General features: G+C 42.5%; 3 protein-coding genes across 4 annotated transcripts; 2 read left to right on the top strand and 1 right to left on the bottom strand.

Annotated features, from left to right (window-relative positions):
• Positions 1–332: 332 nt before the first annotated feature.
• Positions 333–11,719, top strand: hpse (heparanase). 2 transcript variants are annotated; one of them, XM_014129366.3, is made up of 12 exons: positions 333–839; positions 1,632–1,771; positions 2,102–2,230; positions 2,383–2,556; positions 2,697–2,868; positions 3,631–3,678; positions 4,775–4,868; positions 4,974–5,080; positions 5,655–5,769; positions 6,234–6,358; positions 6,466–6,618; positions 6,797–11,719. In XM_014129366.3, the coding sequence occupies exons 1-12, from the start codon at positions 619–621 to the stop codon at positions 6,954–6,956; spliced, it is 1,638 nt and encodes a 545-aa protein (XP_013984841.1). In that variant the 5' UTR covers positions 333–618; the 3' UTR covers positions 6,957–11,719. The 2 variants fall into 2 exon arrangements, with proteins under 2 accessions (XP_013984841.1, XP_045545207.1); XM_045689251.2 differs by lacking the exon at positions 333–839 and adding an exon at positions 877–1,127.
• Positions 7,600–11,745, bottom strand: LOC106563297 (myosin light chain 5). The gene is made up of 4 exons (XM_045700327.1): positions 11,716–11,745; positions 11,209–11,284; positions 10,019–10,188; positions 7,600–7,779 (listed from the first exon to the last, which is right to left on the bottom strand). The coding sequence occupies exons 1-4, from the start codon at positions 11,743–11,745 to the stop codon at positions 7,600–7,602; spliced, it is 456 nt and encodes a 151-aa protein (XP_045556283.1).
• A 1,799-nt stretch (positions 11,746–13,544) lies between these two features.
• btc (betacellulin, epidermal growth factor family member) lies at positions 13,545–22,048 on the top strand. The gene is made up of 6 exons (XM_014129342.3): positions 13,545–13,827; positions 14,696–14,800; positions 19,421–19,547; positions 20,133–20,279; positions 20,786–20,937; positions 21,692–22,048. Exons 1-5 carry the CDS (start codon positions 13,788–13,790, stop codon positions 20,931–20,933), a joined length of 567 nt encoding a protein of 188 aa, XP_013984817.1. The 5' UTR covers positions 13,545–13,787; the 3' UTR covers positions 20,934–20,937; positions 21,692–22,048.
• Positions 22,049–24,384: the final 2,336 nt, after the last annotated feature.

Here is a 24,384-nt window from a genome sequence, read left to right as displayed (position 1 = left end):
GGTCGTGTCCCCCCCGTCCCCCCCGGGATTTCCGCCCCTGTGGTAAAGTGTTGGGACTGCTACTAAAATCGCCACTGAACAGGTTACTTCTCCATCACTTCACTTCTCACACATCTCTCACAAGCAGGTGAGTATGGAAATGTATTTTTCGCAATAAGAATCCCAAGCGATGCAAAAATAAAAATCTGAAATTACATAACATATATTTCTTATTTCAAAATCATGCCGGCCTTCTGTGTTGAGACCGCCCCCACACGATCATGGCCAAGCCCAGTTAACGTTGTTTTTTGTGGCAGCCTATCACACGCAAGCTTCTGCATTCGTACTTTGTTATTTTGCATGCACTGCGGATAGAAACAAATGCTTTGCTTTCTCTCATTTGGATGAGGACCACACCAAGGACTTTTCTGGACCAGGCAAAACTCAGATTCCGCTCATCAATTGAAACCGACCATAACTGCATACCAATTTACTAATGACAATGACGGATTTTCACCGATCGACGCATTTATTGGGATAGTGAGGGAATGCGAGCATCAGTAGATTTGGGTTGTAATTGTCCTACACATTGCGATATAAATTAGAGTTGAGCCGACTGTGGCGTCTAGCCATATCATTATGTCAGGCATATCAATCTTAGCATTTGTGATGATATCTATGCTATCGTATGGATATTATGTCGTAGCAAGTGTCGAGCCTGCGAGGTATGAGTGGGATTTTGAGTCCGTAAATCTGAATGTGGACCTCTCTCGAATACTCAAGAAAGTGAATGGCCGTTTTTTGTCTGTTGCCATAGACGCGAGTCTAGTCGCTGAAGAGAAGTTCATGTACCTTTTAACGTGAGTAAAGGCAAGCATTAACGTTACTATTTTTGGCCGGGGGGGTTTTGAGGGGTATTTGTACTTTACTATTTCAATTTTTGACAACTTTTACTCCACTACATTCCAAAAGAAAATAATGTACTTTTTACTCCATACATTTTCCCTGACACCCAAAAGGACTTGTTACATCCCGAATGCTTAGCAGGACAGGAAAATGGTCAAATTCACGCACTCATAAAGAGAACAACCCTGGTCATCCCTACTGTCTCTGATCTGGCGGACTCACTAAACACAAACGTTCCGTTTGTAAGTTATTTCTGCCCCTGGCTATCCGTAAATAAAGAAAACATCGTGACGTCTGTTTTGCTTAATATAAACGTGAAATGATTTATACTTTTACTTTTGAAACTTGAGTATATTTGATCATTGACATTTACCTTTGATACATAAGTATATTTAAAACCAAATACTTTTAGTAGTATTTTGCTGGGTGACTTTCACTTTTACTTGATTCATTTTCTATTATGGTATCTTTGCTTTTACATAAGTAGGACAATTCGGTACTTTTTTCACCACTGTTTTTGGCACAATTGTAAATGTGTGTGTTTTATAAAATGATTACCATTAGTAAAAAAAGAATTGAGGACTATATTAGAATTAGCCAGGGTCTTATTTTTTTAGGTTGTTTTCAGTTACTCGCTCACAGTTGTTTTTGTCTTTAGCCTAACAGAAAAACAGTGCAGAGAACAGCACTATATCATCTTATGAAACTCCATAAATACTGAACTAAACCTTATTTCATTCCACAAGGTCTCCAAAGCTGAGGACATTGGCAAAAGCTTTGAGCCCAGCATTTCTGAGATTTGGAGGGACAAGACAAGATTTCATGACCTTCAACCCAACATTTTTACATTCAAACGAGAATCACAAGAACTCTGTGTTTGATGCAGGTAAATATGGCATACATTGTCACTCATCTCAACTGTGAGTCACATTACACCACAGACATTGTCAGGCATAATGTCATATCTCATAAATTGCAATAGCAGTTCTTTTGATGTGTGCGGTTTGACTGTGGTCACTTGACTCCTCATCATGATTCCTGTTTGGCATGAGAGATAGAACAGTACGTTGATTCACACAGAGTCAGCTTGAATGCACACAGTAAACCAGGCAGATGTCAAGCAATGTCATTAGTTTGATGTAGATCTTAGGTCATCAGCTTCTAAGTGACTCATAGTCACTTGGTTTCTGGTTCCTGTTTGCTAATCTGCTGTCAGATGACATATGTGAAAGGCTGGAGCTGCCTCCACTACTGGAAAAGAGGCTGAAGCAGGAATGGACTCTACAGGAAGTACTTCTCGACAAGGAGGACTTGCAGAGGAAGTATAGGAGTGTGAAGTTCACAGGTATGAACCGTGGTCATGAAGGTAGCATCAGTCTAGCTCACAACACACTGACTCTTTTGTTTAGCTGTTATCTTGGAACCACCCCATTTCACTTGAGCAAATTCACAGAAAGAAGTAAACAACATTTAAAATGTATTTTTTTCCCCTGACAGAGTGTGCAGTGGATCTGCTCTACTCTTTTACAAACTGCTCTGGATTAGACCTCATCTTTGGGCTCAACGAGCTGCTCAGGACCTCTGGGAACTCCTGGGACAGCAGCAATGCCAGGACCCTCCTACAGTACTGTGAATCTAAACAGTACAGCATGTCCTGGGAGCTGGGCAATGGTAATCATTTTGAGGCCCCCAGTATTTACAGTGTTATACTAACTAAGCCATCTTTCATTGTGTGACTGAAACAGGGAATTCTCAACTAAATGATTTATGTATTGTAAGGTTAGTTGAACAAAAATCCTGTCTCCCTTTAGAGCCCAACAGCTATGAGAAGAAGGCAGGGATCAGGGTGGATGGATACCAGCTCGGCCAAGATTTTGTTCAACTCCGCAAGATTCTGCAGGAATCCAAACTTTACAATAACACTGGACTCTATGGACCAGACATTAGCCAGCCCCGGGACCACCGGAAAGACTTACTGGAGGGGTGAGAGTTTGTCCCTTTATGTAGCCTATATATAAAGTAGTCCCAATATAGTCCTAATGGACAGGCTGTTGTACTAACTAAAGTAATAGTATTGGAAGTCTCCTCAATCAATATAAGAAGCATCTTGATACCGAAATGTTGTTACTAACTAGAAAACTACTAAAGGAATTGAATTAAAATATGATTCTACAATTGAATTACGATATGTGACCTGCATACCTTTCAATATTCATCAAGGTTAAATATCACTTCCATTGTAGTGGGAGACTAACCTTTTGTTTCTATAGTTCATGGGTGTTTTCTGTCATTTCACAGCCATATTATACAATAAACCAGAGTTTATTACTGCTTCTCTCCTTTATATCCACCTACTGTATGTCTATACCCAAGTAAGGCTGTAGTTCAAACCCTAAAGGCATACTTCGGGATTTTGACAATGAGGTATCCACGAGTTCATCTGAATCTGGAGAAGTAGATCAAGGGCCTCATTACCAAAATCCAGAAGTATCCCTTTAACTGTTAATCATTAATCCAACTCATTCATCTCTTATCTAAAAGGCACAAAGTATTCCAAACATATCCTGGCTCTTTCCCCTTTTGGGAAACTGCTTTATTTTTACAGTCTATGGGACAAACTCTCATCCCTCAAGTGTGTCTCCTGTGGTCTAAGGGCAGGTTAACGTCAGATCAATAGATTCTTCTTAGATAACCACCAATCATGTGGAATATGTTGAACAATCGTATCCCATTTACTTTTCATAGGTTCTTGGAGAGTGGGGCAGAAGCAATTGATGCATGCACCTGGCACCAGTAAGTTGAGCTGTCCCTCGTGTAGCATATAATGCTACGGTCAGATGTCATGTGTTGGTGCCTTTGACTTTGACGCAAACACAGAGGCTGAACAAACACAGGAATAGTTTGATTGTGCCAGTAATGTTGGGTATGTGGGTTTGCCACAAGGGGTAAGAGGAACTTATCATAACTGTTTGTAAAGGCTTGCACTGACCAGACTTCACATCCCACTGGGCACAGACGTCAGTTCAATGTCTAGTTACGATTTACCTTTGGTTGAGTTGTCGACTAACGTAAATTCAACGTGAAATCATCAAAACATTTCACCATGTCATTGGATTTAGGTTAAAAGTTGCATAAAAAAAAGACAAAATGCCCTTATGTTGACGACTTAAAAAAACATTCTATCAGTTTCCCACGTTGATTCAACATCATAATATTTTTTTCTTTGGGGTTGAAAGGATGCGGAAATGGCCTCCCGAGTGGGGTAGCGGTCTAAGGCACTGCATCGCAGTGCTAGAGGCGTCACTATAGACCCGGGTTCGATCCCAGGGTGTATCAGAACCGACCGTGATTGGGAGTCCCATAGGGCGGCGCACAATAGGCCCAGCGTTGTCTGGATTAGGGGAGGGTTTGGCCGGGGGGGCTTTACTTGGCTCATCGCGCTCTAGAGACTCCTTGTAGTGGGCCGGGCGCCTGCAGGCTGACTTCGGTCTTCAGTTGAACGGTGTTTCCTCTGACATATTGGTGCGACTGGCTTCCAGGTTAAGCGGGCAGGTGTTAAGAAGCGCGGTTTGACGGGTCATGTTTCAGAGGACGCATGACACGACCTTCGCCTCCCGAGCCCGTTGGGGAGTTGCAGCGATGAGACAAGATTGAAATTGGGGTGAAAAAGGCTCAAACAAAATAACAATCAAAAATACAAATAAACGATGTGGAAACAACGTTGATTCAACCATTCCCCCCCCCCCCCCCCCCTCGGTGGTGTGATTGTGTCAGATGAGAGATATGGTCTACACACCATATAATCTGAAAATGTGATTTTATTCTTAGTGATTCTGTTGTGTTTGATATGAAGATAATCTCATCCTTGATTGCTCTGCCCTTCATTTAGTTATTATGTCAATGGAAGAGACACGTCTCTAGAAGATTTCCTAGACCCTGAGGTGCTAAACACGTTGGCCTTAAAAACACAGGAAGTCATGGAGGTAATGAAGAAAAGGTTAACAAATGTACATGTTTATAAATGTACTATAAATGTATTGCAGTTCAGTAAGGACTTTAAATGGTTCTTCTGTTTCGTGTGTCCTCAGACCATTGAGCTGACCTCTCCTGGGAAGAAGGTGTGGCTTGGAGAGACTAGTTCTGCCTATGGAGGCGGGGCTAAGGGCCTGTCTGACACGTTTGTCGCTGGATTCATGTGAGTGTGTGTATGTTTGTGTTGATCAGGATACATATAGACCCAGTTAGTATCACACCCTGATACAATGTGATAATTTTCATCTGGATTACTCTGGAGGTTGTAACAGGCAGGCTAGTCTCGCTTGCCAGACTCATGGTGCTCCACTGTGGGAAGAGAGACTACAGCCTTGCAGCCTCATTACACTGGCGGTAGTTGAGTCAATTGTGTTGTTCGTCTACTCTCATGGAAGAGAATCGCTGCTATTCCAGAACATGTGGTTCTCATTGAATTTACAGGTCACCTGTGAGCCTCATGATCAGCCTTTCAACCATGCCCTGTTCCAGGAAGACTTACAATAGTAGTCTCACATGCAAAAAAATGAAAGGAATGCCACATGATGTATCCAACATTGACTTAATCAAGTGTTAGGGCAGTAGGTTCTCACGAAGGATTACATATTGCATTCACATTGAATAAGGTTGCTTGTATCTAAATCAGATGATATGTGTCAGAATCTCATTCTTTGCGATAAAAACGTTATAAGGTATTAAAGTACTGTATGTGGTGTAAAATAAATGTTTAATGATTACAGGTGGCTGGATAAACTGGGACTGGGTGCGAAGCTTGGATTGGATGTTCTCATCAGACAGGTTTTGATTGGATCTGGGACTTACCACCTGGTAGATGAGAACCTGGATCCACTTCCTGTAAGAGAAATTCCTGTTTATTCTCCTCTGTATTCTGAATTCCTGAAAAAACACCAATGATCGAAGTATTTGTGGATTGTGACAATAGTTTGGCTATTCTATGAATTTTCCCATTTCTATATACGGTCAGGTCCATAATTATTGGCACCTTTGATAAAGACGAGCAAAAAAGGCGTTATGAAATAAATAATACCAATAGAGCTATATTGTATGCGCAATTTTGTGAATATTTTTCTCAGAGAAAGAGATTTTTTTTAAATGCCGTTTTCTAAAATGTTTTATGAGATTGGAGAACCCATTGGGATGGATCCTTAGTCTGCACTTGTGGGGTTCAAGTCCGGAGACTGAGATGGCCATTGCAAAATGTTGATAGTCTTTTTTGCTCATCTTTATCAAAGGTGACAATAATTTTGGACCTGACCGTATAATCATTTATCTGGTTTATGGCTGTATCACTTTGGCAGGATTACTGGCTATCAGTTCTGTACAAGAGGCTTGTTGGACCAGAGGTGCTGAGTATAGAAGCCTTTTCCATTTTGGGAAAGACGAAAAGAGTACGGGTCTACCTGCACTGCACTAACAAGAAAAGGTATTCCACAATCCAGCTGTATTTAAAATGAAGCCACAACCTGTGTTTGTGTGTGAGACATGTGAGACAACCATCCTGACTGGTCCTCGATGTTCTCCCTTCTACAGCACAAGCTACAAAAGTGGAGCAGTCACATTGTTTGCTCTGAACCTGAGTAAGGGCCCTGCGAGGATCTCTGTGCCTGTTACAATCTCTAACAGTACCGCCGAGGCCTTCGTTCTACAGTCTGAACAGCCTGGCGAGGAGGGACTCTACTCCAAGTAGGCTACCAGTAAACTTTATTCCCATCAATGGGGCCACTAACCTTAAGTTTGTCGTTTTTTATTATTACAGTTCAAGGAAGTGTTTGCTTTTGTCTTGCCTTGTAATATTGTCAGTGTAAAGGATGCCGTACTACTAAAAATAGAAAGGAGACTAACAGTGTGCTGTGATCTCCAGGTCTGTGAAACTCAACGGAGAGGTGTTGAAGATGGTGGATGAAAGAACACTTCCATCGCTCCAGGGAACTCCTCTTCCTGCAGGAGAATATCTCAGACTCCCTGGTTATTCCTTTGCCTTCTATGTCCTCAGCGAGGCCCAGGCGCTGGCCTGCCGATGACCCCAATTGGAGAGGAGGACTTGAGAAGATGGAGGTAAACTCACTGTCTAAACTAAGAGAAGGAAATACTGTACTTGACTATTGCACTAAACACAGCTGTATGACTTTGCCAAAGAATGTAAACCAAGTGAATGTGGTGAAAGGATTCGATCATCTTTCGAAATAACTTTTCATCTACATGTATTACATTTTTGTATATTTATCAACATGTATAAATAGTCTTAATACATTGTGAGTAGGGTTTTAAAATTTCAGAGAACTCATGTGGTTTCAGTCTATGTCTTGGAAGAAATTGCTGTTCAGGAAACACTTAATTTATGTACAACAAGTATTGCATTTATGTTTCATATTTGATGGCAAAAAATGTAGACTTAACTCAACTTGTTTACGCTCTGGTTACTTGATTTTCTACTCGGTAATGTAGTTGAATTGTGCAATTTTCTATTTTGGTACACTGGGATACAAGTCTTTTAAACTTTTTGTGTGTGATATATTTGTACAACATAATTTGGATGAGAAAATAAATGCAGTAATGAATTCAAAGCATGTAATGCTATATATGGTTTATATTTTTGGGTTTTATATTCTCAGTGTATACATATTTAACTTTGGTTGAATCAGAGAGAGGCAGCAATGCAGCGTGTTATTCACATTTCAAACACAGGTCAACCAGTCGCACCATCAGCACCTGTCTGATGTTGACCGCACTAACATAGATCCTATACTCCTCCTGTTCCTCTCCGTGTGTGATGATGTAACACAGGGATTTGTAGTCCAGGTTTCCTGCTGGGTCGAAGGTAGACGTTTGGAACATCTGTTTAACCTGAAAGGTTTGCAGACAAATATCAGTACAGTATCCGGGTTTTCATCTCTTAGATAAAGTTGAAGTCAGAAGTTAAAACTTGTTTTTCAACCACTCCACAAATTTCTTGTTAACAAACTATAGTTTTGGCAAGTCAGTTAGGACATCTACTTTGTGCATGACACAAGTAATTTTCCCAACAATTGTTTACAGACAGATTATTTCACTTATAATTCACTGTCACAATTCCAGTGGGACAGAAGTTTACATACACTGTTGACTGTGCCTTTAAACAGCTTGGACAATTCCAGAAAATTATGTCATGGCTTTAGAAGCTTCTGATCGGCTAATTGACATCATTTGAGTCAATTGGCATTGTACCTGTGGATGTATTTCAAGGCCTACCTTCAAACTCAGTGCCTCTTTGCTTGACATCATGGGAAAATCAAAAGAAATCAGCCAAGACCTCAGAAAACAATTGTAGACCTCCACAAGTCTGGTACATCCTTGGGAGACATTTCCAAACGCCTGAAGGTACTACGTTCATCTGTACAAACAATAGTACACAAGTATAAACACCATGGGACCACGCAGCCATCATACCGCTCAGGAAGGAGACGCATTTTGTCTCCTAGAGATGAACGTACTTTGGTGCGAAAAGTGCAAATCAATCCCAGAACAACAGCAAAGGACCTTGTGAAGATGCTGGAGGAAACAGGTACAAAAGTATCTATATCCACAGTAAAACGAGTCCTATATCGACATAACCTGAAAGGCCGCTTAGCAAGGAAGAAGCCACTGCTCCAAAACCACCATATAAAAGCCAGACTATGGTTTGCAACTGCACATGGGGACGAAGACTGTACTTTGTGGAGAAATGTCCTCTGGTCTGATGAAACAAAAATAGAACTGTTTGGTCATAATGATCATCGATATGTTTGGAGGAAAAATGGGGAGGCTTGCAAGCCCGAAGAACACCATCCCAACCGTGAAGCACAGGGGTGGCAGCATCATATTGTGGGAGTGCTTTGCTGCAGGAGGGACTGGTGCACTTCACAATATAGATGGCATCATGAGGATGGAAAATTATGTGGATATATTGAAGCAACATCTCAAGACATCAGTCAGGAAGTTAAAGCTTGGTCGCAAATGTGTCTTCCAAATGTACAAGGACCCCAAGCATACTTCCAAAGTTGTGAAAAATGGCTTAAGGACAACAAAGTCAAGGTATTGGAGTGGTCATCAAAGCCCTGACCTCATCCTATAGAAAATTTGTGGGCAGAACTGAAACCTGACTCAGTTACACCCGCTCTGTCAGGAGGAATGGGCCAAAATTATCCCAACTTATTGTGGGAAGCTTGTGGAAGGCTACCGAAACGTTTGATGCAAGTTAAACAATTTAAAGGCAATGCTACCAAATACTAATTGAGTGTATGAACTTCCGACCCACAGGGAACATGATGAAATAAATAAAAGCTGAAATAAATCACTCTACTATTATTCTGACATTTCACATTCTTAAAATAAAGTGGTGGTCCTAACTGACCTAAGACAGGTATTTTTTACTAGGATTAAATGTCAGGAATTGTGAAAAACTGAGTTTAAATGTATTTGGCTAAGGTGTATGTAACCTTCCGACTTCAACTGTACTTGAGCTGCTAATGCATCTGATTTTCCAAAAAAGGCAGTCAGTTACTGTTCGGTTGACTGTTAGAATGGTCCAAACATGTGACTTAAGTGACTCTGATCATGGTATGATTGTCGGTGCCAGACGTGCCGGATCCATTATCTCAGAAATGGCTGCCCAAAGGTAACTGTAATTGCTAAAATATACTTAAGTATCAAAAGTAAAATGAAAAGTGTAAATAATTTCAAGTTCCTTATATTAAGCAAAGCAGATAGCACCGTTTTTAAAATTTACGGAAAGCCAAGGGCACACTCCAACACTCAAACATAATTTGCAAATTAAGTATGTGTGTTTAGTGAGTCCGCTAGATCAGAGGCAATAGGGATGACCAGGGATGTTCAGTTGATCAGTGTGTGAATTTGACTATTTTCCTGTCCTGCTAAGCATTCAAAATGTAACAAGTACTTTTGGCTGTCAAAGAAACTGTATTGAGTAAAAAGTAAAATATTTTCTTAAGGAATGTAGTAAAGTAAAAGTAGTCCAAAATATAAATAGTAAAGTACAGATACCCCAAAAAACGACTTAAGTAGTACTTTAAAGTATTTTTACTTAACTACTTTACATTATGTGTACATAACCCTTAGCGTCAGGATCGAACATTCTGAAGGTGTTGAGAATTATGTCGTCTGGATCTGTTCCATGCAGCTTCTCTCCAAACAGGTTGAGGAACATGGTGAAGTTGATGGGACTACTAGCCTCTTTGAGCATGTCTTCTAGCTCATAGTTTTTCACATTCAGCTTACCTGGAGGATAGTTGAGATATCAAGCATCACCACCATTCAAACAACCATTAGCTATTTTACAGTAAGTGAGCATTAGTGAGGTTGGGCACTGATGTTGGGCGATTAGGCCTGGCTTGCAGTCAGCGTACCATTTCATCCCAAAGGTGTTCGATGGGGTTGAGGTCAGGGCTCTGTGCAGTTGAGTCAAGTTCTTCCACACTGATCTTGACAAACCATTTCTGTATGGACCTCACTTTGTGCACTGGGGCATTGTCATGCTCAAACAGGAAAGGGCCTTCCCCAAACTGTTGCCACAAAATTGGAAGCACAGAGTCGTCTAGAATGTAATCGTATGCTGTAGTGTTAAGATTTCCCTTCACTGGAACTAAGGGGCCTAGGCCGAACCATGAAAAACAGCCCAAGACCATTATTCCTCCGCCACCAAACTTTACAGTTAGCACTAACATTGCGGCAGGTAGCTTTCTCCTGGCATCTGCCAAACCCAGATTTGTCTGTCGGACTGCCAGATGATGAAGCCTGATTTATCACTCCAGAGAACGCGTTTCCACTGCTTGAGAGTCCAATGTTGGCAAGCTTTACACTACTCCAGCCGATGCTTGGCATTGCGCATGGTGATCATAGGCTTGTTTGCGGCTGTTCGGCCATGGAAACCCATTTCATGAATCTCCCGATGAACAGTTCTTGTGCTGACATTGCTTCCAGAGGCAGTTTGGAACTTGGTAGTGAGTGTTGCAACTGAGGACAGACGATTTTTCAGCACTCGGTGGTTCCGTTCTGTGAGCTTGTATGGCCTATATAACAGCACTTACAGTTGACCGGGGCAGCTCTAGCAGGGCATTTGACGAAAGTCACTGAGCTCTTCAGTACATGCCATTCTACTGCCAATGTTAGTCTATGGCTGTGTGCTCGATTTTATACATCTGTCAGCAACTGGTGTGGCTGGAACATCCAAACCCACTAATTAGAAGGTGTGTCCGCATACTTTTGGCAATTGAAATAGTATATCATTGAAATACTGACCAAGAGATTTATAGGTATCCTTCAGATCTTCTTTGTCAATGAACCCATCTCTGTCCTGGTCGATAAGTGTGAACACCTAGCCCAGGGAAAGAAAAGGCTTACAGAATTTTTGTCACGTCCTGACCAGTATAGGGGTTATTTGTTATTGTAGTTTGGTCAGGACGTGGCAGTGGGTGTTTGTTTTATGGGGTTCAGGGTGTGTTTTGTGTATGTGTTTAGGTAGAGGGCTATTTGATTTATTAGTCCGGGGTTTGTTAGTCATTGTTCTATGTTAGTATATTTCTATGTTCTATGTTTAGTTTATTGGGGTTGGACCTTCAATTGGAGGCAGCTGGTTATTGTTGCCTCTGATTGAGGGTCCTATAATTAGGAGTTTGTTTTTCATGGGTTTTTGTGGGAGATTGTTCTTGTTTAGCTGTTTGCCTGACAAGACTGTCAAGTTTGTTTGTGTTTTTGTATACGTTATGTGTTTTCCTTCTTCACCAAATAAAAAGAAGATGAGTGTACATTTTTCCGCTGTATCTTGGTCTCTACCATACCACACCTGTGACAATTTTTTATGAAAAGAACAAACACCATATTTTTCCTTACTCACTATGGTTGGGCACATTGTTGTGCTTCCTCATAACATGACTTATGACGAAACCACATGATATGTTATATGCTGCTGGCCTAAAGAGAGGTATTTGTTTAGTTTTGTTAAGTGTTCATTACCATGTATTAATAGGGCACACACGCAAAATAAACTCAGCCTTTCTTCTATGTATGCTTTAAGTTGTAATACAAATGTCATTGTTTTTAATTATGTACAATTGTCTTACTTTTCCACAAACAATTAAAATGTGCAATAACAGAAGCCACTCAAACAACAGTCTTTACACACTCAACATTTTTGTCTCTGCAGAAGTGATGCTGTTACTCTAGTGAATGTGCCAAAGTGATGAGAGGAGACAGCTTAAATACAACATCTGTCTGTAAAACAGAAACCCCAAAACGGGTTCAGGGATGACTGCTGCCGTGTAGCAGGCCCCACAAGGGGAAAAGGCTGCTCTACGCCCTTCATTTTTTATTGTAGTGCTTCATATGGGGTGTGAAATGATCATTTAAAACGAATTATCCAATGGTACTGTACATTTTGTACGAGTCAATGAGCAGGACCTACATTGAGAACATTCGCTATATCATATTAATAGAATGAAGACTGAATGAATGTATGATTGCTTTGTACAACTCAGAAGATGAGATATTTGAGATGGCACGTACAGTATCATCCGTATGGGAACATAGTGGGTAAATACTACCTTCATGAAAAAAACGCAGCAACAGCACAATGTGTCCACCTTGTGGTGCTATAACTATCTGGGAATAGGCTGCTACTGCACAGCAGGCAAACTGTCAGGAGGCCGACAGTCACTACATTCTGTGACTGCTGCGGATCCTTTTGCCTACTGCTATTTGAGATGATCTAGTTATCAACATACCATTATCATGAGTAATGGGACAAATGACAGGTAATGTGCTTTGACACTTTTGATCAACCTCTTGGATAGTTATTGGCAAGGCTTCCGTTATCAAGGAACCACCTACATCTGGAATTGTGCCTTCCCTGGATGCATTACTTTTACCCCTGTATAGGATTACCTATTTCCACTGCATATTGCCTGGCATTGCAGCACTGATGTCCATAGACGAACTATTCCTGAGTTCACATTTTAGTAGAGGGCTCATTGTGCACTGAGTAGGCCTCGATAGAGAGTGGGCTGAAAGTGAGAACGAGCACACATAGGTAGACCTGGGCAGACTCACATTGCCTGTGCCTCCGGGGGAATAGTGAGGCCTGCACGCCAATAAACACAAACAAACTCTCTGACCGCAGTTCTAGACTTGCCCACAGTCTCATTAGCCGGCGCCGTCTGCCGTTTACCAACAGTTCAGAGAAGAGGTCACTAAAATGTGCTGATGCAGGTAAAACGATGTATATTTTAGTTAGAAATCCCAAAAATGTCCATGATGCAAATATATGCAAGTGCTATATTTGTATATGCAAATTTCATGGGATGTGCCTTGAAATATTCTTCAGTTGTTTACATTTTTGTTAACAGGACAACTCTCTTGGGTAAGGTACATTATATCTTCAAATGATGTTCTAAAGCACTGTCATATTTTAATGACAGTATATTAAGAACTTGTTGCATTAGGTTATGCGCACATCAAACGGATTGCACCTTAATTAATAGCCCAGTAGCCAATCTCCAGTTTGAGCTGCATGCCATAATGAAACTGCACTGGTAGAGTGCACTCGCACATACATGATTAGGTGGGCGTGGCACTATTAGGTTCAGGTTCCATTTCACCCATTCAAACCTCTAGCCTGCGCAGTATCTCTTGCCGGTGTAGTTCATTCACCCGTACGCGATCACGCATGAAGGAACCACATTACTCACCACACGTGAGTCGGGAAGCAGGGTATCCTACTAAACCGAGGATATAGTGAACTTTTTGACCGGATTTTATAGAAGAAACGAAATCTACGTTTACCCATTTATCCACCCGGAAAAGTATATTCGTTGCTGACGGACATGGCAAAGGCATACAAACTGTATGTCGGAATAGCCACAGGTAAGAGGCACCGTTCTGTGCACCAGTTGAATAACTCTTCAACCTCACACTAACTTTATTTACTCATTGTAACTGAATATAATTGCCTATAATCTGGTTAATAACTGACTTAGTACTGTTTTACAACATCAATCTCAAGATTGTATTTCCTTTATTTATCTTTCAGTTATTATTACAATTTTATTTCTTATATTACTTCACTAGTTTTCGTTTATTCAAACTATAACTTTGGTAAATATAATGTAGTCCCGTGTAGCTCAGTTGACAGAGCATAGCTTTTGCAACGCCAGGGTTATAGGTGGCATTCCCACGGGGGACTAGTATAAAGAAAATATGAAAATGTATGCACTCACTACAGTAAGTCGCTCTGCTAGCGTCTGCTAAATGACTAAAATATAATCTTATGTGTCTGTCTATACAGTGATTGACAGCAGCAATTAGCATGCTGGTGTGACAGATGATCAACAAATGATCCACCCCTCCATAGCCCTCTATTAGCAAATATAGTTCCCCAATGCACATGCCAACAATATCCAAACCAATAACATAGACTATCAATAACCACATCTGTTTGCTTCATAGATACAGTAGCTTTATTCCATTACCCACATTTGTATCATGGCTGGATTTTGTGAAACACTAACAGTGTTGTTGGATTGAATGTAAGACTATCTTTAGTAAAGTTATCACAGTGTTGGGATTCCCAGAAACCCAAGCTGGGGGTATTACTGTCAAATTACTGTCAAACATTAAGTTCCACAATCTTTGCTCTGTCCTTAACTTTCAGATTCAAAAACAATTTAATTGTATGGATTTGACTTGGTGTTTGGGCATTGTGCGACCAGCTCTGTTTGTTTTCTGGTTGTAGCTTTGGCCCTATGCAAATGCTCTCTGGCTGAATGGAATGCAACTGAGGAGACGGCCAGCAAGACTGTGTCCCGCCATCACCAAGGCAACACAAACAACTTCACAGGTATATTGTTTCCCCCCCAGAGAAACATAAACTTATGGAGGGATAATCATGCCATAATAGTTTGTTTGAAGAAGGCGTACATAAAAGTGTTTCTTACCATCTGACATGCACATGTGTTAACGTATTTGAATTACTCAGGTTTAGAAGCAACCTGTTGGATTAGAAAATGAATGCGTTTGTGATTACATACACGGTAAGTTTGTAAAGAGACTAAGTGCCCTTGAAAAACATTGTTATACTAAGTATTCCTGCTCTGTCATTAAATTGAAGGACATACTCCAGGAGTGCGTCATTCAAACAGTTGGAATATCAAATGCTTCTCCACCCAGCCCTTTAGTATCAGGAGGAGGTGTCATGTACCAGCCCCAACAGAGACCATAGTGCAAATTAAAGCCTTCTTGCCACCAGTGACCATGCAGTCATTACCTTTCCTGTGAGAGGTATTGTGAAATGTAGCACCAGCTTTGTATGTGCACTGGGTTCGGTTCCTCACTGCTAATTAGATGTGCACTCAATAGACGGCAGGCTGACATCAGGTCGGCCTTCCCTGTAGCTCAGTTGGTAGAGCATGGTGTTTGCAACGCATGGTGTTTGCAACGCCAGGGTTGTGGGTTCGATTCCCACGGGGGGCCAGTACGGGGGAAAAAAAAAAAAAAAAAAAAATGTATGAAATGAAATGTAAGTCGCTCTGGATAAGAGCGTCTGCTAAATGACTAAAATGTAAAATGTAAATGTAAATCAGGTGTCAATTGAAGCAGCCTCAGTTAGGGCCTCCTGTCACGTTCATCGTAGTAAGTGGACCAAGGCGCAGCTCATCTTAACCTTATTTGTGAACACTAAATAAACAAAACAAGAAACGAACTAAGTCTTGCAGGCTAAATACAGCAGTGCAAAGAACAACCTCCCACAATACCCATAACAAACATACTCCTAAATATAGGACCTTCAATCAGAGGCAACGATAACCAGCTGCCTCCAGTTGAAGGCTCCAATCACCTAAACCTAGATCTAAACACCCTAGAATAGACATAGAAATATACAAACATAGAACAATGACCAACAACCCCGGAATACATAAATCAAACGCCCCTCTACATAAGCACACACTCAAAACCATATAAAACAAATACTCCCTGCCACATTCTGACCAAACTATAATAACAAATAACCCTTTTACTAGTCAGGACGTGACAGTACCCACCCCAAAGGTGCAGACCCCGGATGCACCAAACAACAAAAAATATCTACAAAAATTAAACCCCTAAACTAAAGGGAGGGAAGGGAGGGTGGCTGTCGCCCGTGCTACACCCCTCCTCCCCAAACCTCCTACTGACCAGTCCACCCCTACTGAATACCTCGGCCTGAAGCATGTCACTGTAGACCCTGGACTGTACTCTGGGAGCTTCGGACTGTAGGGCGACTCTGGGAGCTCCGAACTGTAGAGCGACTCTGGGAGCTCCGGACTGTAGGGCGACTCACTCGGTTCCGGACTGTAGGGCGACTCACTCGGTTCCGGACTGTAGGGCGACTCACTCGGTTCCGGACTGTAGGGCCGTCTCTCTTGGTTCCGGACAGTGGGCCGTCTCTCTTGGTTCTGGACAGTGGGCCGTCTCTATACGGGGCACTGTCGCCGGAAGCTCTAGACGAGGCACTGTTGCCGGAAGCTCTGGACGAGGCACTGTTGCCGGAAGCTCTGGACGAGGCACTGTTGCCGGAAGCTCTGGACGAGGCACTGTTGCCGGAAGCTCTGGACGAGGCACTGTCGTCGGAAGCTCGGGACTGGGCTGACGCACTTGAAGCCTGGTGCGTGGGGCTGGTACTGGAGGTATCAGACTGGACACACGCACCCCAAGGCTAGTGCGAGGAGCGGGAACAGGACGTACTGGACTGGGCTGACGCACTGGAAGCCTGGTGCATGGGGCTGGTACTGGAGGTATCAGACTGGACACACGCACCCCAAGGCTAGTGCGAGGAGCGGGAACAGGACGTACTGGACTGGGCTGACGCACTGGAAGCCTGGTGCATGGGGCTGGTACTGGAGGTATCAGACTGGACACACGCACCCCAAGGCTAGTGTGAGGAGCAGGAACAGGACGTACTGGACTGGGCTGACGCACTGGAAGCCTGGTGCATGGGGCTGGTACTGGAGGTATCAGACTGGACACACGCACCCCAAGGCTAGTGCGAGGAGCAGGAACAGGACGTACTGGACTGGGCTGACGCACTGGAAGCCTGGTGCATGGGGCTGGTACTGGAGGTATCAGACTGGACACACGCACCCCAAGGCTAGTGCGAGGAGCGGGAACAGGACGTACTGGACTGGGCTGACGCACTGGAAGCCTGGTGCATGGGGCTGGTACTGGAGGTATCAGACTGGACACACGCACCCCAAGGCTAGTGCGAGGAGCGGGAACAGGACGTACTGGACTGGGCTGACGCACTGGAAGCATGGTGCATGGTGCTGGTACTGGCGGTACCAGATTGGAGACACGCACCTCAGGGCTAGTGCGAGGAGCGGGAACAGGATACACTGGGCCCGTGAAGCCTTACTGGCGGTCTGGAGCATACAACCCCTACGGCCTGAGTGCTCACTCGAGCATGGTACTTGCGAGGGGCTGGAATCATTTTCACCAGACTGTTCGTGCGCATAGGCGAGATCGTGCGTACTTCCGCATAGTACGGTGCTCCTCTGATCCTCTGTTCCCCATAATAATCACGGATAATTGGCTCAGGTCTACTGCCTGCCCAAGCCAAACTACCTGTGTGCCCCCCCCCCCCAAAAGGAGAGGGGGGCTGCCTCTCCTGCTTCCTTATCGGCGCATATATAGCCTCATACCGGCGCCGCTCTGCCTTGGCTGCCTCTATCTCCTCCGGTGGGCGACGGTATTCCCCAGCCTGGTGCCATGGTCCAGCCCCATCCAGAATTTCCTCCCATGTCCAAAACTCCCGATAGTCCACCTGCTGCTCCTTTCTCCGCTGCTTGGTCCGTTGGAGGTGGGAGGTTCTGTCACGTTCGTCGTAGTAGGTGGACCAATGCGCAGCGGGTCGAGTGCTCATCTTAAATTTATTTGTGAACACTAAATAAACAAAACAATAAACGAACTAACAGTCTTGCAAGCTAAATACAGCAGTGCAAAGAACAACCTCCCACAATACCCATAACAAACATACTCCTAAATATAGGACCTTCAATCAGAGGCAACGATAACCAGCTGCCTCCAATTGAAGGCCCCAATCCCAATTACCTAAACCTAGATCTAAACACCCTAGAATAGACATAGAAATATACAAACATAGAACAATGACCAAAAACCCCGGAATACATAAATCAAACGCCCCTCTACATAAACACACACTCAAAACCATATAAAACAAATACCCCCTGCCACGTCCTGACCAAACTATAATAACAAATAACCCTTTTACTGGTCAGGGCGTGACACCTCCACTATTCAGGATTTGTCAATTGCTGTTTGATGATAATCCTCACAACTAAGAGGTCTAATCAACTACTGATCGTACTATTGTATTTACCCACATGGAGTGACGCAGTGAAGTTTATTTTATTAGGGGGAGGTGGGGGTACTTCCTGATTACCTCTCTGCAATGTACTATTCTTCTTATGTTCAGTTTACATTTGTTAAATGTTTTGTATTTAACCTTTATTTAACTAGGCAAGTCAGTCAAGAAAAAAATATTGTTTACAATGACAGTCTACCCCGGCCAAACCCTAACCCGGACGACACTGGGCCAATTGTGCGCCGCCCTATGGGACTCCCAATCACAGCCGGTTGTGATACAGCCTGGAATCGAACCAGGGTCTGTAGTGAAACCTCTAGCACTGAGATACAATGCCTTAGACCGCTGCGCCACTCGGGAAATCAGTTGATCAAACAACAGCAGCATTTCCCAGCTACTTACTTATTCCTGGGAAAGATGGCGTGATGACTGGCTGCAAATACAGCTACTCAGTTAAATACCTAGATCAATTTACACCTGCTGTTCCTTTGTAACCAGATCCCCACTTATTCAATATTTAGGTCATTTTAAAGGCATGCTCTCATGTTTCACACTACAATTAGGGCTTTCTCCCTCTCTGTGATGTTAACTAAGCCTCATTATTCTTTTACCCAACCAATGACTCACTGGAAGGGAATAGAGGAGAATAAAATAGTGAAAGAAGGCTTCCATTCTCTTTACTACAGTGGTCAGAATGTTCTGTGTGTGTATTTCTACACAACTATCAAATTAGGCTGAGGAGGATATCAGTTGCTTTTTACTTTGACAGAATTTCATTAGTTATAAATCTGTAATTGACACATTATTATCCTCAATTACACCAGTCTTGCCCCAGTGGTCAGTTCAGTTTCTAGTCCTTCCTCAGATCATGATGCCAGAAGCCTATTTATATGACAGGTCATACTGGCCCCCCTGAGTCAGGTTACTAAGGGAAGACAGGAGCCTCATGACAAGTTTGAAAGGGGGCTCTCACTTCAAACGTATATCTTATTCTACATCACCTTCTCAATGCAATCTTTTTGTAAGAAGGATATTATATATCAAAATAGTTACTTTATAATCCCCCTTTCCCCTGTATTTGTCTCTTTGCGCTTGCCATAGACTCAATAGAAACTGCAACTCAAGCCAAATGGAGCGGCCATTTCACCAAATGTCCAAAGGAGTTCAGGAATTACTGTATCCATGGGTCGTGCCGCTTTGTGAAGGAACATGACACTCCTTCATGCAGGTAAATCAACTCACCCGACCCTTACTGTGGGCCCCAATCATTTATCTGTACATGTCCAAGGCAGACGGTCTCAAGCCAAGAACATGCTGCGTACTCAACATTCACTGCAGTGAAAACATGTTTCATTTGTATATATTTTGATAACTGTAGCAGAATTATTGCCCATTATTATTACAAGTATGAAGTTCATGTTCATGATAACGATGTTTTGTTTTTACTTTCATGTATGACAAGTAACACTGAAATCCCTCGTTGACCCTACTGAATGTACTGACCTTGTTTACTGTGACCCTGCACAGAACACATGCACTTAAACTAAAACAACAAGGCAGATATATGACTGGTTTCATATGGTCTGACTGCATTTCGTCAAGCATCTCAGAATCACAGTCAGCGAGACCAGTTCATTTGGGACAGCTAGAATAGCTGATCTGACAGACCAGCATCTGCTTGTTTTCTCATAGCCCAGGTGCTTCAAGTTATTTCTTTGTTTTTCTTTCGGGCGACAAGAAATAGGAACAATAAACAAACTTGTTGAGCACATTTTAATCACAGCAGGGGAATTGTGTGTTTGCTCTGTCTCAGATGTGAAAAAGGGTACATTGGGTCCAGGTGTGAGTATGTTGATTTGGCCTGGCGTATAGGAGACCAGAGGCAGATCATCATAGCCTGTGTGATAGCAGCGTTGGTCTTCCTCATACTGCTCATCATATTCATCTGCATCTGTGCACAGTGAGTAAAACACACATTCTTTAAGTAGCAAACAGCCAGATTTACTTTATGTTACAACCTTCCTGTCCGTGGGAGTATGTGTGCGTGCGTGAGAGAGCGGGAAAGGTGGACATACACCTTCATCACCTCACAGCCTGTCATACTAGCCCTGGGATGGGACGTAAGGAATCTCTGTGTATCCCATGAATGGCCAAGTTTTAATGAAACGCTTGTGGCCATGTTACCTTTGGTTTTCATCAAGCTGTATGTATCTGCCCTGCTCTCCCCTCTCATTTTTACCCAAAAGAGAGACAGAGTGCCACGTGTTGTATCAGTTTAACAAAAGAGTCTTGTGTGCTAAAAAAAAATACCTTACATAACTAAACTCTGTGATACTGCGAGAATGTTTTGGTGAATAGCTCATGTCAGACAAGACTGATGAAACCATTCTCAAAGAACATAACTAGTAAATGATGTCATCACAAATTGGAATGGGTTACTTTCTAATATTCCTTTTTCTGTCTCAGTCGACATAAACTTTGCAGGCGGAAGAGGAGAAGGAAAGAGGAGACGAGGAATGGAACAGAGAAGCTCAATATGATCATGATGAACACAAATGGAACACATGGAGCTTCATCAGATTCAGTAGAAACCTCAGACATCAATGCAATATGATGCGGTATGTACTGCATGTCTTGAGTGTCCAAGACACCTTGGACGTTTCTTCTCACCTTTGATGCCCCTTTATTATCCTTAGTTTGTTCTCTTGTTGTGCCAAGACACACAGCGTCTCCGGCTGTTCTGATTCCAGTGGTATTGTAAAAGACAATTCAAAAACTGACTAGACCCCTCTTGTTGCTGTTGGAAGGTGATATTCCCCAGTTGGATCAAGCCAAGCATCACATTCTAATTCAGCTCACATCTGAAGGGAGGCCCTGAATGGGAATAAAGCCTGGTGCTTGGCACTGTCTAAGCCCATCCTTGAACACATTGATACATATTACACAGACAGAGAGAGAGAGAGCGTTAGACAGAGAGGGAGAGCATTACACAATGTTTCCACACCCTATATAGCCCATTTTCTGTGTGGGCCAGGCCGGTTGCAGGGTGACTTAGTATCTGAATTTGGCTGTAACAGTCAGATCAAAGCAGACGTGCAGCTGGTTCCTCACTATGCCTGCCTGGCTGCCTGCCCCTACAAAAGGTAATATGAACACACATGGACCTAACAAGCCTCGGGCATAATGATGGATGTGGAGCTGTTAAAGTGGTGTTCAGAGGCTGGGTCTGACAAGGAATCTGGGGTCATTTTAAACATGCTATCCATCTCTCTTTTAACTGCTTATTCAGTGCTTATACAAACGCTGCTCTGTAATTGTGTGGCAAAAACAAATTTCACTTCTATAGTAACAACTGTCGCTTTTATCTTCCAGCGACGACGGGGTCTATAAATGGTAATCTCCTGCCGGACGGGATGATGGCCTTGGTTATGAGTGAATGTTGGAAAGAGAGGGTGCTTTAACGTCACTGAGGAGATATACAAGCCTGTACTCTCCAGCTGCTTTTCACTGCCGACCATAGTCTACAATATGGACAGTATGGACTCTGTTCTGTGCAGAAATATAGTACAATACAAGAGAGACTGTTATGGTCACCATGAATCCACAGAGATGGATCAACTAAACCAGTATCTCCCTGTGCGTTCTGTAAATGTGATAATGTGATGAAGTTGCCCTTATAGACTCATTTATGCAAACAAAATGTGCATGGTCATCAAATCACAATAAGTTAGAGTTAAACCTTTTTTTAGTTTATGTATCATGGACACTGAGCTCTGAAGGAGTAGGCCTTTTTATGGACTGTAACCACCTCTTATTTGGGCATAGATTTAATGATTAACATGTATTCAAGCTGAAAGCCCAGGTATGCTTACTCGCAGATGTGGCGTGTTATAATGATGACTCATGCCATGTATGTGGGACAGATTATACTATGTCTAATGTAGGTAAATTATCAATATAATAAATAGGTGGGTGCTTACATTTGCTCTATTTTACACATGTATAGTGTGTATTATACACATGTGTATTGGACTTTTATTTTGCATATCCCACTCCAACTGAGAGTGGGGTCACAGCCAGGGATCCACCATTATTGACAGAAACCCTGGAGCAATTAGGGTTAAGTGCCTTGCTCAAGAGCATATCTGCAGATTTTTCACCTAGTTGGCTCGGGGATTTGAACCAGTGGCCTTTTGGTTACTGGCCTAACGCTCTTAACTGCTAGGCTACCTGCCGACCCTGATGTCACCTTATGTAACACACTGTACATTGTGGTCCATTTGACATTCCTTCAACACATGCTATTATAATGATGTTAATATTGTTATTAAGCTCTAATAGTTTCCAGCAACTGTTTGATGTATATACATACTGTATATTGTTACATGTAATCAATGTAAAGAGACTCCTTCTATGGGCCAGGGTTGATGTTACTGACTTAAGTTGGAGGGTGCCCAAATTTGGGTGAGAAGGCTACAACGATAACTTGTAGTGAGCCCATTTGATCTTTATATTTCGAGACATGTAGTCTCCTTGCTACCAGAACAACCCTGCCTGTGTGTTAATTTGTGCAGCTGTAAAGTAGTCCACTGTTGAAGAAGATTTTGGGGTTTCTCAGCATCCCAGAGTTTCACATCGTGTATGCAGCCCTTCGCTTCTTCAGCTATGCAAAAGTTTAACATTTTCATTAAAACATTTATTTGTGCAGATATGTTATTTTATCATGTTATTTTGGGAGACTTTGACTAATATCGTTCTAAGTCAATGTGTGTGAGTTAATGATGATGATTTTTTTAATAGTCAAAGGAGCTTTGAACAACAAGCCTGTGACCTAAAGTTCTGTATATCCCATTATGTGCCTCAGTAGAGTTTCTTCCTCCTTAACCCTGGTCCCGACACCCTAGTGTAATACGGTACCATCCCTCCGACTTGATTGCACCTTCCTTTGTGTAGGTGCTGTTGTGCTGCTACTATGTCTTTTCTCTGCCTGACTGGCCCAGTTCTCACCACTTTTCTACTGTCACTCAGCTGATAAAGATATCAGATAAGAACCCTGCTGTGTCTGGAAGGGTTTCTAAGTCCTCTGAAGTTTCGGCCGGCCCAGTTGGCAAGTTCCCTCCCATGCCAACTAAAACTAGGCAGAGCAGAACAAAGTATGCTGTTGGATAGACCTCTGGTTTCACCCTGTCTATAAATAGTTTCCCCTGGCCTAGTGTAAGTATGTGATCACAGAACGATAGGAATCCAGCAGCCACATGGGAAGGGTCATGTGACTGAGGACTGCTCCATGGCTGGGCTCTCAGGATTACAGCAGAGCCACGTTGTAATACTGTTCAATCCCAACAAGTCAATAGAATGTTTTAAGACTTACTGTAGTACAGTACCTGAACTGTACAGGATTTGTTTCACTTGTTTGGACATGGAACTCCCATTTATTCATTTTGTTATCACAGATTACATTTGTTATTTGTAAACACAACAAAGTTTCAAACAATACAGACCATACACCTGACAGAATAATAGAAACGTAGAAGCCTTAAGTAGCCTGCAGTACTCTTCTTTAATGGATTAACAACCTCTCTCCTGGTTTGGATGTTTACGAGCACATGGTGAACTTTATCGCCTGACAATGCGGCATTGTTCAAAGGGTTCTGGGAAATGGCAGCTGTGAAATGTGGGACGCTTTCTATACAATAATGGGTGTGTCTCTGGAAGAAGCAGATAAGAAACTTGACTAATAAATTATATCACATCATCCACCATTTACTGATCTTAGTCAGTGGCCAGGTAAGTAAACGTCAAAACTAAATATCTCCATTTACCCTGTATGGCCACTGTGACCACTGCCGTGTAGAATTTTTTTTTGTTTATGGTATTCACATTTCTATTAAGTGGTCTTAGTATGATAGTCCAGAGGTGTAATTGTCTCTTCCTCTGCCTGTCTGTTACACCACTAACTCATTGGGAAGTGGTTACATACAGTATATGCCATAAGATACCATCTTTCATCTTACACTACTCCATCTACATTTGAAGTCGGAAGTTTACATACACTTAGGTTGGAA

Source organism: Salmo salar, chromosome 01, assembly GCF_965601325.2.
Source record: "Salmo salar chromosome 01, fSalSal1, whole genome shotgun sequence".
In the NCBI taxonomy this organism is placed as follows: domain Eukaryota; kingdom Metazoa; phylum Chordata; class Actinopteri; order Salmoniformes; family Salmonidae; genus Salmo; species Salmo salar.
Note: the sequence above shows the minus strand (reverse complement) of the source record. Positions and strands in the feature narration are given on the sequence as shown.

Coding starts and splice junctions, on each gene's coding strand:
- btc (XM_014129342.3), top strand. CDS start 13,788: ATGGCAAAGGCATACAAACTGTATGTCGGAATAGCCACAG. Junction 19,548..20,132: donor CATGACACTCCTTCATGCAG/GTAAATCAACTC, acceptor GCTCTGTCTCAG/ATGTGAAAAAGGGTACATTG. Junction 20,280..20,785: donor TTCATCTGCATCTGTGCACA/GTGAGTAAAACA, acceptor TTTCTGTCTCAG/TCGACATAAACTTTGCAGGC.
- LOC106563297 (XM_045700327.1), bottom strand. CDS start 11,745: ATGGTAGAGACCAAGATACAGCGGAAAAAT. Junction 11,285..11,715: donor CCAAGATACAGCGGAAAAAT/GTACACTCATCT, acceptor TCCCTGGGCTAG/GTGTTCACACTTATCGACCA. Junction 10,189..11,208: donor GGATACCTATAAATCTCTTG/GTCAGTATTTCA, acceptor ACTATCCTCCAG/GTAAGCTGAATGTGAAAAAC.
- hpse (XM_014129366.3), top strand. CDS start 619: ATGTCAGGCATATCAATCTTAGCATTTGTGATGATATCTATGCTATCG. Junction 4,869..4,973: donor AAACACAGGAAGTCATGGAG/GTAATGAAGAAA, acceptor GTGTGTCCTCAG/ACCATTGAGCTGACCTCTCC. Junction 6,619..6,796: donor GAGGAGGGACTCTACTCCAA/GTAGGCTACCAG, acceptor TGTGATCTCCAG/GTCTGTGAAACTCAACGGAG.